At 36.3% G+C, this 13749-nt stretch overlaps 1 protein-coding gene across 1 annotated transcript in view; it reads right to left on the bottom strand.

Moving 5' to 3' along the window:
* The window catches only part of CHIC1 (cysteine rich hydrophobic domain 1), a 70687-nt gene that overhangs the window by 43936 nt on the left and 13002 nt on the right, over positions 1-13749 (bottom strand). The window contains exon 2 of the mRNA XM_035028769.1: positions 9174-9228. Coding sequence (XP_034884660.1) covers positions 9174-9228 — 55 coding nt within the window. The remainder of the gene's footprint in view (positions 1-9173; positions 9229-13749) is intronic.

The following is a 13749-nucleotide window of genomic DNA, read 5'->3' as shown; positions in this document are numbered from 1 at the left end:
ATCTCTTGATGAGCTTTGAAGAAAGAAAAGCAAAGCTCTCTTTTGCCTGGTCTCACCTGAATGCAAGGCATTTGATCAGGTAACCATTAATAATCCATGGCCTTGCTATACATTCTATTATAAACAAAAGGCTAAATAGCTACATTTTGTTTTTTAATTTTTCATTTTAATTCCAGTATGTTAACATACAGTGATATATTAGTTTCAGGTGTACAACAGAGTATTTCAACAGTTCCATACTTCACCCTGTGCTCATAGAGACAAGTGCACTCCTTAATCCCCATCACTATTTCACCCATCCTCCCCTTAACCATCAGATTGTTCTCTATAATTAACAGTCTGATTCTTGCTTTGTCTTATTTTTTCCCCTTTGCTTGTTTTGTATCTAAAATTCCACATATGAGTGAAATCTTATGGTGTCTTTCTCTGACTGACTTATTTCACTTAGCAATATATATACTCTCTAGCTCCATCCATGTTGTTGCAAATGGCAATATTCCATCCTTTTTATGGCTGAATAATATTCCATTGTGTGGATATATCTATATCTGTATCACATATCACATTTTCTTTATCCATTCATCAATCCATGGACACTTACACGGCTTCCATACCTTGGCTATTGTAAATAATGCTGCTATAAACATTAAGGGGCATAAATCCCTTTGAAATAGTGTTTTTGTATTCTTTGGTAAATACCCAGCAGTGCAACTGCTGGATGATAGAGCAGTTCTATTTTTAACTTTTTTGAGGAACTTCCATTGTTTTCCATAGTGGTTGCACCAGTTTGCATTCCCCACAGTACATGAGTGTTCTTTTGTCTCCACATCGTTTTTATACTAGTACCATGCTGTTTTGGTAACTATGGCTTTGAAATATAACTTGAAGTCTGGAATTTGATGCCTTCAGCTTTGCTTTTTTTTTCAAGATTGCTTTGGTTATTTGGGGTCTTTTGTGGTTCCAGGCAAATTTTAGGATTGCTGGTTCTAGTTATGTGAAAAATGCTTCTGTAGATTGCAATAAATCTGTAGACTGCTTTGGGTAACACAGACATTTTAACAATATTGGTTTTTCCAATCCATGAGCATGGAATGTCTTTCCATTTCTTTGTGTTGTCTTGAATTTCTTTCATCAGTGATTTATAGTTTTCAGAGTACAGGTCTTTCACCTCTTTGGTTAGATTTATTCTTAGGTGTCTTATTTTGGATATAATTGTAAATGGGACTGTTTTCTTAATTTCTTGTCACTTCATTATTGTATAGAAATGCAGCAGATTTCTGTACGTTGATTTTGTATCCTGTGACTTCACTAGATTTACCAGTTCTAGCAATTTTTTGTTGGAGCCTTTAGGATTTTCTATATATAGTATCATGCCATCTGCAACTAGTGAAACTTTTACTTCTTCCTTGCTGATTTGGATGCCTTTTATTTCTTTTTGTTGTCTGATTGCTGTGGCTAGGACTTACAGTACTATGTTGAATACAAGTGGTGAGAGTAGACATCCTTGTCTTGTTCTCAGTTTTTCCCCATTAAGGATGATGTTAGCTGTGGGTTTTTCATAGATGGCCTTTATTATGTTGAGGTATGTTCCCTCTAAACTTATTTTGTTAAGGGTTTTTAATCATGAATGTGCATTTGAAAAGAATGTGTATTCTCCTGTTCTAGGAGGGAATGTTCTGAATATATCTGTTAAATCCAGTGTGTCATTCAAAGCCATCGTTTCCTTGTTGATGTTCTGTTTAGATGATCTGTCCACTTGATGTGTGGTGTTAAAGTCCCTTACTATTATTATATTATTATGGAGTAGTTCCTTTATGTTTGTTATTAACTATTTTATGTATTTGGGTGCTCCTATGTTGGGTGCATACATATTTACAGTTGTTATATCTTCATGTTGGATTATCCCCTTTACTATTATATATTGTCCTTCTTTGCTTCTTGTTACAGTCTTTGTTTTAAAGTCTAGTTTGTCTGATATAAATGTTGCTATTCTGGCTTTCTTTTGACATCCATTTGCATGTTAAATGTTTCTCAATCCTCTCACTTTCAATCTGTAGGTGTCCTTAGGTCTAAAATGGGCCTCTTGCAGGCAGCAAATAGATGGCTCTTTTTTTTTTATCCATTCTGTCACCCTATGTCTTTTGATTGCAGCATTTAGCTCATTTACATTCAAAGTAATTACTGATAGATACATATTTATTGCCATTTTATTACTTGTTTTGTGGTTGTTTCTGAAGCTCTTCTCTGATCCTTTCTTGTCTTTTTTCATGTTTTGCTTATTTTCTTTAATGATATATTTGGATTTCTTTCTCTTTATTCTTTGCATATCTATTAGTGGCTTTTGATATGTGGTTACCATTAGGTTTGCATATAACCCCTTCTGCATATAGCAGTCTATATTTTTGATGGTCGTTTAAGTTTGAACACATTCTTTTCTCCTGTCCCCCACACCTTTTAGGTATACGTTATTGTATTCTATATACTTTTTTTGTGAGTTCCTTGACTTTTTTGCAGAAAAATTCATTTTTACTGCTTTTGTGTTTCCTACTTCTATACTGTCACTTTTGGTTTCTCTACTCAAAGAGTCCCTTTTAATATTTCTTGCAGAGCTGGTTTAATGGTCATGAACTCCTTTAGTTTTTGCTTGTCTGGAAAACTCTCTCTCTCCTTGTATTCTGAATGATAGCCTAGCTGGGTAGAGTATTCTTGGCTGCAAATTCTTCCCATTCAGCACTTTGAATATATCATGCTACTCCTTTCTGGCTTGCAAAGTTTCTGTTGAAAAATCTCCTGCTAGCCTTATGGGATTTCCCTTGTAATTTAATGACTTCTCTTGTCTTGCTGCTTTTAAAATTTTTTATCACTATATTTTGCAAATTTAATTACAATGTCTGTGCGTTGGTCTGCTTTTGTTAATTCTGTTGGGGGTTCTCTGTGCCTCCTGGATCTAGATATCTCTTTCTTTCCCAAGATTGGGGGAATTTTCAGCTCTTATTTCTTCAAATAAATTTTCTGCCCCCCCTTTCTCTCTCTCTTTTTTTTCTGGGATTCCTATAATATGAATGCTATTACATTTGATGGAGTCACTGAGCTCCCTCAGTATATTCTCATTTTGCATAATTCTTTTCTCCCCCTTGTTCAGCTTGATTACTTTCCATTACTTTGTCTTCTAGGTCACTAATTCATTTCTCTGCTTCTTCCAACCTCTGTTCATTCCATCAAGCATGTTTCTCATTTCTTTTTTATTATTATTATTTAAAGATTTTATTTATTTGACAGACACAGAGAGAGGGAGAGATCACAAGTAGGCATAGCTACAGGCAGAGGGAGAGGGAGTAGGCTCCCTGCTGAGCAGAGAACCCAATGCGGGGCTCGATCCCAGGACCCTGAGATCATGACCTGAGCCAAAGGCAGATGCTCAACCAACTGAGCCACCCAGGAACCCTGCATGTTTCTCATTTCATTTATATTGTGCCTTTTATCTCTGCTATGTTATTCCTTTCTCTGTGTTAAGGGTCTCACTCATGTCTTCCACTTTTTTCTTAAGTCCAGTGAGTATCCTTATGACCACTGCTTATATTCTCTATCAGGCATGTTACTTACATCTGTTTGACTTAGGTCTCTGGCTATGGCCTTGTCCTCTTCTTTCATTTGGGATAAATTTCTCTGTCTCCTCATTTTGTCTGCCTCTCTGTGTCTCTTTCCATATGTAAAGAAAGTCAGTTGTTTCTTCTGTTCTTAAAAGTAGTGATTTTTATGAAGAAGAGGTCCTGGAGAGCCCTGGAGTGCAGTGTCCCCTGTTCACCAGAACCTAGCCCTTCAGTAGAGTGTCCTATGTGTGTTTTTATGCCCTGCTATTTCATCTGACTCAATTTTCCTTTTAGTGCAGTCATCTGCACTGACTCTCTGCCTGTTGTGGCCATGCTTGCTCTCTGTGGGACCCAGCAGGCAAACTCTGGGGGGGGAGCGGGTTCCCCACTGGGGGACTTGGGAGCAGAGGGGTACTGTTAGCAAAATTTGTGCTAGGTCACTAGTCCTATGTTGGATCCCCCGAAGCACTATGGCAACTGGGGGCTTCAGGCTGGGTTGACCAAGGGCACAAGGCTGGGCATGGTGTGTAATGGTGGCTGAGGGTGTGTGGTTGGGCATGGCCCATGAGGGCTGCTAGGGGTGTGCAATTGAGTGCAGTGTGCAAAGGCACCTGTGGGCATCTGGCTGGGCAGGCGCGTGATGGCACCTGGGGACAGTGGAAGGTGTCCAGAGAGGTGCACAGGTGGGTGTGGCCTGTGATGGTCAATCAGCTACATTTTTAATGCAAATTCAATGCTCTTCAGTTCTTCAATTCTTTAGAGGAAAAAAAGAGATGTTCTTTTAAAAAACCAGATGCCAGGGGCGCCTGAGTGGCTCAGTTGTTAAGCGTCTGCCTTCGGCTCAGGTCATGATCCCAGGGTCCTGGGATTGAGCCCCGCATGGGGCTCCCTGCTCCACGGGAAGCCTGCTTCTCCCTCTCCCACTCCCTCTGCTTGTGTTCCCTCTTTCACTGTGTCTCTCTCTGTCAAATAAATAAATAAAATCTTTAAAAAAAAAAAAACAGATGCCAAGTTGCTATCTTAAGATTTACCTCTTAGACAGTGATACTCAACTTCTTTTCCCTAGTCAATCACTGAGCAAGGAAATAGAAATTAAAATAAGGAAAATATATTTAGCTCTAATTTGTAATATAACGTTACTACCAATTCTCTTTAAATTGTGTATCTAGAAACACTAACACATTTTTAAAATCTGGTAAATGTAAATCATAAAATTATTAAATCTGTGCACTTATAAATTTAAGTGCTTATAATTAGAATTTAAATTTTTATTTAAAAAGTAAAATTTTTACTTAGAATATTTAGTTGGAAGCCAGAAACTAATCAGTCCAAAAATATAAAACTTGCTTTTTATTTAAAATATTGTGAATAAAATATATGCCAAGATATATAAAATTTTTCTTTTATTTCATCCTTCTGGAAATAAATTAACCAAAACTTTAAAAAAAAATGTAACAATTTTCCTTCTTTCCTGCCAATACTTTCCACCTTTAACACATAATCCTGTCAATTAGTATTCTCTTACCATGGGCAAACTAAAAACTACAATACTGATGTTACTAAAAATGAGAATTCAGATTTTTTGAAGTCATAAGATAAATATATTGGAAGGAAAACTACTAGAATTTCAAACAATAAAATAAAATCTGTGTTTTGCCTTTAAAAGGGGGCCAGGATTGTCTTTGGAAAAAAAATCTGTATTTGAATGACAGTAAAAGTCATAAAACAGATGATAAAGACATAGGAAATGAGAATTCGTTAACTCCCGATTTAAACATTGTGAAAAAATGTTTAGTTAACTGTGTGGAGTCAGAATTTTACTCATTTACTTCCATATAACTGAGTATCTTTAGTAATGAAAGTTAGATGGAAGCCTTTTACTTTCTAGCTGAAGGGCAGGTTGTAAAGAAACATTTAATTCCTTTTGACTTTCTTGTAAAGAAAAAAGAAAGCCGCATCATAAAGGTGGGGGAAAGGGTCATAATATTTTATAACAGGATGCAAGAGACTCTGCAAACAGAAGAAAATATAAGCAAAACCCAGCAAGACTGTTTTTCCTCCTTCAATCATGGGGAACACAACCCTATCAATCACTTGTCATATTGGATCACAATAGTAATGGTCGATTTTATGGCTTAAGTTTCCCCCAACACTGCACACTAATCTCCCCATAACACCATTTAATTGTTTCAAGCTGAGGGCCAGAAGCTTTCATTTCTTTTCTAAAGTCCAGTGGTTCTTTCATTTTCTGGTCACCAGAATCTGTGTGTATGTACCTGCTTGATATATCCTATCATGAGAGGAAGACGTATCTTTAGTGAAATGGGGGAAACAATCTTTTCTGCACTTAATATAAAAGGTTAGCTTTTTATTTGTATTAGAAGCATTAACACATAGGCACAAAATTAGTACTGAACCGTGAAGCTTGTCAAAATGGCTTTTTATGTTTTCAGAATTAACTCTATGCAATTTTGTTTAGTTTAGGCATAAAAGCTATTTAGAATCCCATTCATGCCAGAAGACTGATTTTGTAAAAGGTAGATTTATTTTTCTATTTTAGAGATTACATTTATTCATTTTAAAATATTTTACACAAAGGCTGCTAAGTTTGGAATTCAGACCTTCCTTTTAGTTTTTTTTTTCTTCCTGGCTAATGTAATTCTTCTTGCCTATTCCCCCAGTTATCAGAGAAGCATTTTGATAATTCATAATAACCTATACAAATACAATAGTGCCTACTGGACAAAAATTGTCTCATTAAAGAGAAAAATGAATAAAACTCATGTTATCACCATGTGACTTTTAAAAATCAGACTTTCGGAATTCATGTTAGTGTTGTTTTCATCACTAAAAACTAAACTAAGAAAAAAAATCACAGTATCATTTATGCCTCATTTCTTTAAATAATGCACACTAGAATAAACACCCAATCATTGATATGTGCTATAGAAATGGTCACCTGAAAAGAAAGGATATCTTTAAGAACAGCTCATATTCAGATCATATATGTTTTGTAAATGCATACCAAAAGCAGCTTAACATTCTTACTCTAGTTTAAAAAAAAACTGTACTATCTTTTTCAATGGTGGAGTTTTTAGTTTTAGAAGGTTTGGAAAGAAATGAAGAAGTATGAAGAAATATTCTAAATATTCCTTGAGCATATAAAACTGGCCAATTTCAAAGATGGATACATTTGTGCCTGGAAACTCTGTTCTCTGACATTTTTTTTTTTTTGATTATTCATTTTCTAGAATTCCTTGGACTTGTAATTCAAACTTTTAAAAAACAAACCAGTAATAAAACTGAATGTAACTGCCCAGACAACACATGCAGCAACACCAGGGAAACACAAAGAACAAGTTTTCCATTGGAGATGTTTTAATTCACATTCCCTTTAATTTAATATTGAATTTGTCATCTTTCCACAAACATTCAAGGGATTTTTCCACAGCTATTTTTTTCTTTTGGAGAAAACATTTATGATTAATTCATATAAAACCAATCTAAGTTTGAACTGCTGCTTCAACTGGCAAATTATTCTAAATGATCAGGATAAGAAGGTAGAACATTAGAGAGTGAGGCCAAAACATCAAACCAAAGGGCTCTTTGTATCCTAAAAAGGTAAATGGACACACATTTTCTGTTAACTTAGCCAGGGACTATTTCCACTTGCTTATTATATGGAATGACTTGACATTATACATCAGGAGAGACAGAAAAGGTCAACAGTTAAAAGGATAGATTATCGATGGGACCAGTGAATAAACTGTTTCTCAGTAAAGAATGTAAAAGTAGCAAAAGCAGTTAAAAATTGAAAGCTAGTCAGAAAAAAACTGGAGAATTAAATAATCAGGATGAAACTAGGATACACTGGCGGGGGAAAAAAAAAAAAAAACAACTTACACTGGGAAGCTAATAAGTACCTGACAATATACTCAAAATTTTATACATGCTCTTTCATTTAATCCTTACAACAAGAAGTGAGGTACTATTCATATAAGAACCGAGGCTCAAAGAAGTGGCTTGCTCAAGGCCATAAAGCCAAGTGATAGACCTTGTATTCCAACCCAGATCGGATTTCAAAGTTTAACTACTCTATACTGTCTCTAGCTAGCTTCCATTTTTTAGGGGGTAAAGGAAGCAAATAAAGTATAAAATACCTTTCAGGGTTAAATCAAATAGAATTTCTTATAATTTTAAGTGATAACCCTTGTGAAAAGAAATAACTCTGCTGTCTTTCTCTCCCTCCCTCTGAATAAAGCTGGGGAAAAGATTGCAATTAGGCCAAAAGTGAAAAGCAAGCGGCTAGAAAATGTATCATGACAAAAAGGAGCCAATATTAGATGCATTTTATCCCATTCTCAGAGAGTTTAGAACAAGAGGACAAATTAAAGTAAATTAAGGTTTGAATAGGTAACATAGTGACATGGTTCAAAAATCAAAATAATACTAAATACCAAAATACCAAAAATGATCTCATCCTTACCCTTGCCTCCATCCATCTCTCTCCTCTTCTCCCATCAAGGTAACCACTTTTATTTAGTTCCATGTGTAGCCTTCTAGAATTTCTTTATACGATTATTAATGTGCTTATTTTTCCCCCTTTATTACACATATTGTAGACACGGATTTGTACTTTGCTTTTCTCACTAACATTATGAGAAAATTTAACAGTAAATTACATAAAAGCCCTTTAGGGAATGGAATGATTTTCAAATATGACCAAATAAATACTGACAAGTAGCATTGTTCTAGTACTAAAATTGAACAGAATACTACTAAATTACAGGCTTCAAAATAAAAAAAGTTCATTTCTTTTAACCCCAAATCATCATTTCACCTATCTAGCATTCAGCTATTAACGATTTGGAAATTTTTGAGTATGTTTTAATATAATGGCTTTTCTCTTTCTTCTATATTTCCTCAAGTGACAAACATGTGTAAGTAACTTTTTGCCTTAGTCAAAGCCTTTTTCTTTGGGCCTAGAAGTTAGCATTCCTATTGTAAGAGGATTTTCCAAACATAGTTTCAAATCCTAAGAAGTCTTTGAATACTGAACCTCAAGCATGAAGATACTACTGAATGTAGAGGAACCAGGGAATAGAAAGGTACTAATTTATTGCAGCGAGTCCAATTTTAGAAACTCAAACTATCTAAAAGGTAGAAAAATGTCTGACCAAACATTTGATTCTTTCGATGTATAACAAATCATACTGCAGGACACTTTAAAAATAATAGAGTGATACAAAGTTAAACAATGATAACTTTGTTAACTCTAAAGACATTGGGATTACGGACCTAAATGAAAACAATTATAGCTACTAGTGCTGAGAATAAAGGGCAAAACTGGAAAAACTGAACAGATAAGCAAATAATGGCTGGCATTAATGTACAATGAGCAAGATAACTGGTCATAGGCTGGTAGTCATGGTGACAGCTTTCAGTCATTAATGACACAGCTTCCAAGTACCCTGGCTTCTTGTTACCATCATTACCGGGGAGCCAAAGCATTTGTCATAATACTGAATAAGCTATAAAACAATGCTTTTAGAATTGAAAAGTTCAAAGCAAACTCTCACTTACCTTCCCTGTTAGAACTGAGGGAAATTCAGTATCAAACTTGTTGCTCAAGCCAAACCTTAAAAACAAAGAACAAAATATATTCTACCCAGCATATTTAACTCTTTACCCCTTCCCTTTTTAAGTAACAAAGCCATACATTTTTCATTTGATGTTGTGATTTAAAAATGTGTCCTAAAAATAATTTTATGATATTTACAGAAAACAAATCTTTGACTATTAATCTGAATTAATAGTAAAAGAAACTTATGGTGCAAATGTTAAAGCAGTATTCTAATTACATCCATGCATGATATGGGATTAAATAATAACAAATTAGAGTTGGAAATAAGATTTTTGACTGAAATGTTTCTGTTAAAACCCATTTTAGTTGATAACTATTAGAACTGACTAATTGGTAGTATGTAGGAGTGGATAATATTATTCTTTCTACTTTTATGTATATATGAAAATTTTTCTAATAAAAAACTAATATAACCTTTGGAGCTGTAGTTCAAAAACTTATGATCAGTTAGTATTCAGATACTCAAAGTTTGATCTTTATGAATGGCTTTCACGTATATGCTCAATTTGTTTTCAGAAAACAGGTCTCAGCCTTGAAAGCTCTGACTCAAGTAAGCTCATTGAAATCTGTTTTCAGAAGTCAAGATGAATTTTATGAGCCTTCATTCACCTACTTGTTGGTTTCAGTAGGGATAACAAAGGTCACTTCCTGCATCTTAGATGATATATCATAGTGACTATAATTTTATACTATAGCGTAGTATAGTATAGTAGATGATGGGTTGTAAGCAAAAATGAAGAAAAAAAAAAAACAGCAATGTTTATTGAGAACTCCTGGTGAGGTAGGCAATAATAGTAACAGCTACCAGTAAATATTCACTTACCATGAGTTAGACACTGTGCTAGATAAAACGTTACTTCTAAAGTTTACAACCCTACAGGAGTGGTTATTGTCATCCCCCTCTTAAAGATAAGGAAGCTGACCCTCAGAAAATTTTTTTTTCGAAAGGTAATTAAGTGACTTGCCCCAAGTCATATATCTAGTAAGGTGGGGAGGACCAAAATTCCAAATGCTGATCCCTAAGTTCTTTCTGTCCTGTATTGAGCTTTTTGAAAACAGAAACTATGCCTTATTTATTTTGTTATCTTTTTGTTTAGTAGCATAATGTAATCTAGTAGGTATTTAATAAAAGTGTTGAATAATAAGCTACAATACTGTTTGATTTGACTGACTTATGGCCCTTTGGTCTTATGGCCACATTAAAGATATGTTAAGAATCTAATGTCCTATTAAAACTATGTGGGAATACCATATTCTCCTTGTATCATTTATGCTATAATAGCTCCTTTTCTGGGACACAAGCCCATCTTAAACATAAAAATTCTCTATACTTAGCAGCTAAGTATACTATACTTTGTGTATTTAAAATGTATTTTAAAACAACAAATTCTATGTTTTAAAATAGTTGAGACAATTAATTAGCAACCATAAAAAGACCTTAACTTCATTAAAAAATACTTAATTACTTCTCCAGGTATTAGTATATGTAATGAGAACATAAAATTCTCATAATCATGTTCCCCATAGACACAGGATATAGCCAAACTGGAAAATAAGATAGTATACCCCTGTACATGAATTTTTATGGCAAATTTCATGTGCTGTTTGAGAAAATGACACTCCAGTATTAAATAATATTTGCAACTATGTACTAACTCAGCAATCAACAACATGACCAATATATAACACAGCAAGAAACATTCTTCATTTAAGTTATATGTAGCTAAATAGTGACCTCATCACTAGTCAAAAAGATGCAATTTAATTCATTATTCCACAAAGAGTAAATTCTTACTGTGTAACACAGAAATAAATACAGGTTTCATTTTTAAAAGGAAACATTATACACTTTAAAGTAGAGTTATATTTCCATATCTTGTCTAAACACCTTTTAGATGCAATGTCAATAACATGTTCCTGATTTAGAGTCTGGGAAGATGGCAGAGTAGGAGGATCCTAAGCCCACTTCATTCCACAGATACACCCAAGACAACAGCCATATCAGCACAACGAACTAAGAAAACCACCCAAAGACTGGCACAACAGACTTTCCAGTTAATTGAAGAGAAAAGGCCACACGGAAAAGGGTAGGAATGGTGGAAACATGGTCAGGTATCAAGCTCCTGGTGAAACTAACCACAAATGGAAGGGACATCACAAGCACTGAGAAGGGAGAGGAGCAGACTCCCACCAAACACCCCCCACACAGGAATGTGCACTTGGAAGACAAGTCCCCAAAGTATTTGGCTTTGAAATGCAGTGAGGCTTAACTCTGGGTACTTTAAAAATCAGCAGGCTTTTGAGGCACCTGGCTTTTGAGATGAGCAGGCTCATCTGTTAAGAGTCCACCTCTTGATTTCAGCTCAGGTCATGATCTCAGGGTTGAAAGATTGAGTCCCACATTGGGCTCCATGCTCAGCATGGAACCTGCTTAAGTTCGCCCTCTCCCTCTGCCTCTGCTCCTCCCCTGCTCTCTCTCTCTCTCTCAAAAAAAATAAATTTAAAAAAATCAGCAGGCTTAGCTCTGGGAGAGCCAGAGGGCAATAGGAAACTGAGCCCTTAAAGAGACAGTATAACAAACAACCCTGCTGAGATAAAGAAGTTTGAAAAGCACCTGGGTATACAGAAAGGAGATTTATTTACTAATCTCAGAATGTGTGCTAGAGGGGCAGGGATCTTTAGGAGACTTCTTCAAGAACAAAAGAGCTGGTGGATACCATCCCCACCTCCACCCTATCCCCAGCCCAGATACCAAGACACCTGCAGGAACCAGTGAGAACACTCTCCACCTACCTTGCTAACACCACACACCCTGCCTCTGTGTTCTGTGGATCTACCCCATCCAACCTACCCCGCCAGGCACACATCTGTCCAAAGCAGCTCCTGGCACATTTTATCCTGCAAGCAGCCCTGGCAAGGACCAGCACCACTCCAAAATGACTCCTGCCTGAGGAGAGGGGAAGATAAACCACACACCAGTTCAACTGCAGCCCCAGCAGCCAAACCTTATAACTGGCAGGAAAGGGAGAGTACCCTGTTGATCAGTACCTCTGCAACCCCAGCAGATGAGCTGGGGGTAAGCATCTGATCTGCTGGCCCCGCCCACCGACAAAAACCTCTCAGGTTTACAGAGAGCCCTGTAGTTTGGGGTCACTGCAGCCCCAACACATGGACTAGAATAGGCATTTGGTTTGAATGCAGGCCCCACCTACCAACAAAAGTCTCTCCAGGGATAACACAGGGAGAGTGCCCTGGAGTTTGGTGTGACCACAATACCAGCAAACAAGCAGAGGGCAGACATCTAGTCTGACTGTTGATACCCCCCAACTATCAGCCCAGAGTAGCTCCAGACTAGCCCCTTAACAGCACAGAGACCAAACCCTGCCCAGTGCACCCACAACAGGCAAAATGGGCCATTGTGGCCAAGTGGACTGAAGGCAAATGCTGCCCACCCAGCCACAACAGTAGGGCACACACAACCCACACAGGAGACACCCCTGAAATATCTGGTTCTGGTGAACAGGGGACATTGTGCTACAAGGCACAACAGGACCTCTTCTTCACAAGGCCACTACCTTCAAGATCAGGAGACGTAACTAACTTTCCTAATGCATAGAAACAAACACAGAGAGACAAAATGAAGAACCAGAGGAATATGTCCCAAGTGAAAGAACAGGACAAAACCACAGCAAAATAGCTAAACGAAAGGAGATAAGCAATAAGCCTGATAAACAATTCAATGTAATGGCTATAAAAATATTTACTGGACTTGAGAAAAGAGTGGAGGGCCTCAGTGAGATCTTCAACAAAGAGATAGAAAATATAGAAAAGAACCAATCAGAAATGAAAAACTCAATAACTGAAATAAAAATACACTAGAGGAAATCAACAGCAGATCAGAGGCAGGAGAATTTATCATCTACCTAGAAGACAGAATAATGGAAAGCAACCAAGCTGGACAGCAAAAAGAAAAAAAAAAATTAAAACTGACAGTAGATTAAGAGAACTCAGTGACATCATCTAGTATAATAACATTCATATTATAGGGATCCCAAAAGGAGAAGAGAGAGAAAAGGGAGCAGAAAATTTATTTGAAGAAATAAGCTGAAAACTTCCTTCATCTGGGGAAGGAAACAGATATCCAAATATCCAGATCCAGGAGGCACAGAAAGTCCCCAACAAAATCAACCAAAGGAGGTGCACATCAAGACACATAATAATTAAAATGTCAAAAAGTAGTGATAAAGAGAGAACTTTAAATGAAACAGAAAAGAAAAGAGTTACACACAAGGGGAACCCCATAAGGCTATAAGCTGATTGTTCAGCAGAAACTTTATAGGCCAGAAGACAGTGGCATGATATATTCAAAGTGCTGAAAAGAAAAAATGTGCAACCAAGAATACTTTACCCAGCAAGGATATCATTCAGAATAGAAGGAGAGGTAGTTTTCCAAACAAAACTTAAAGGTGTTCACCATAACTAAACCAGCCTTACAAGAAACATTAAAGGGAATTC

This window comes from Mirounga leonina, unplaced genomic scaffold, assembly GCF_011800145.1.
Source record: "Mirounga leonina isolate KUSES-001 unplaced genomic scaffold, KU_Mleo_1.0 Mir_204, whole genome shotgun sequence".
Lineage (NCBI taxonomy): Eukaryota > Metazoa > Chordata > Mammalia > Carnivora > Phocidae > Mirounga > Mirounga leonina.
The sequence above is the reverse complement of the archived record's forward strand: the minus strand, read 5'-3'. Positions and strand labels throughout refer to the sequence as shown.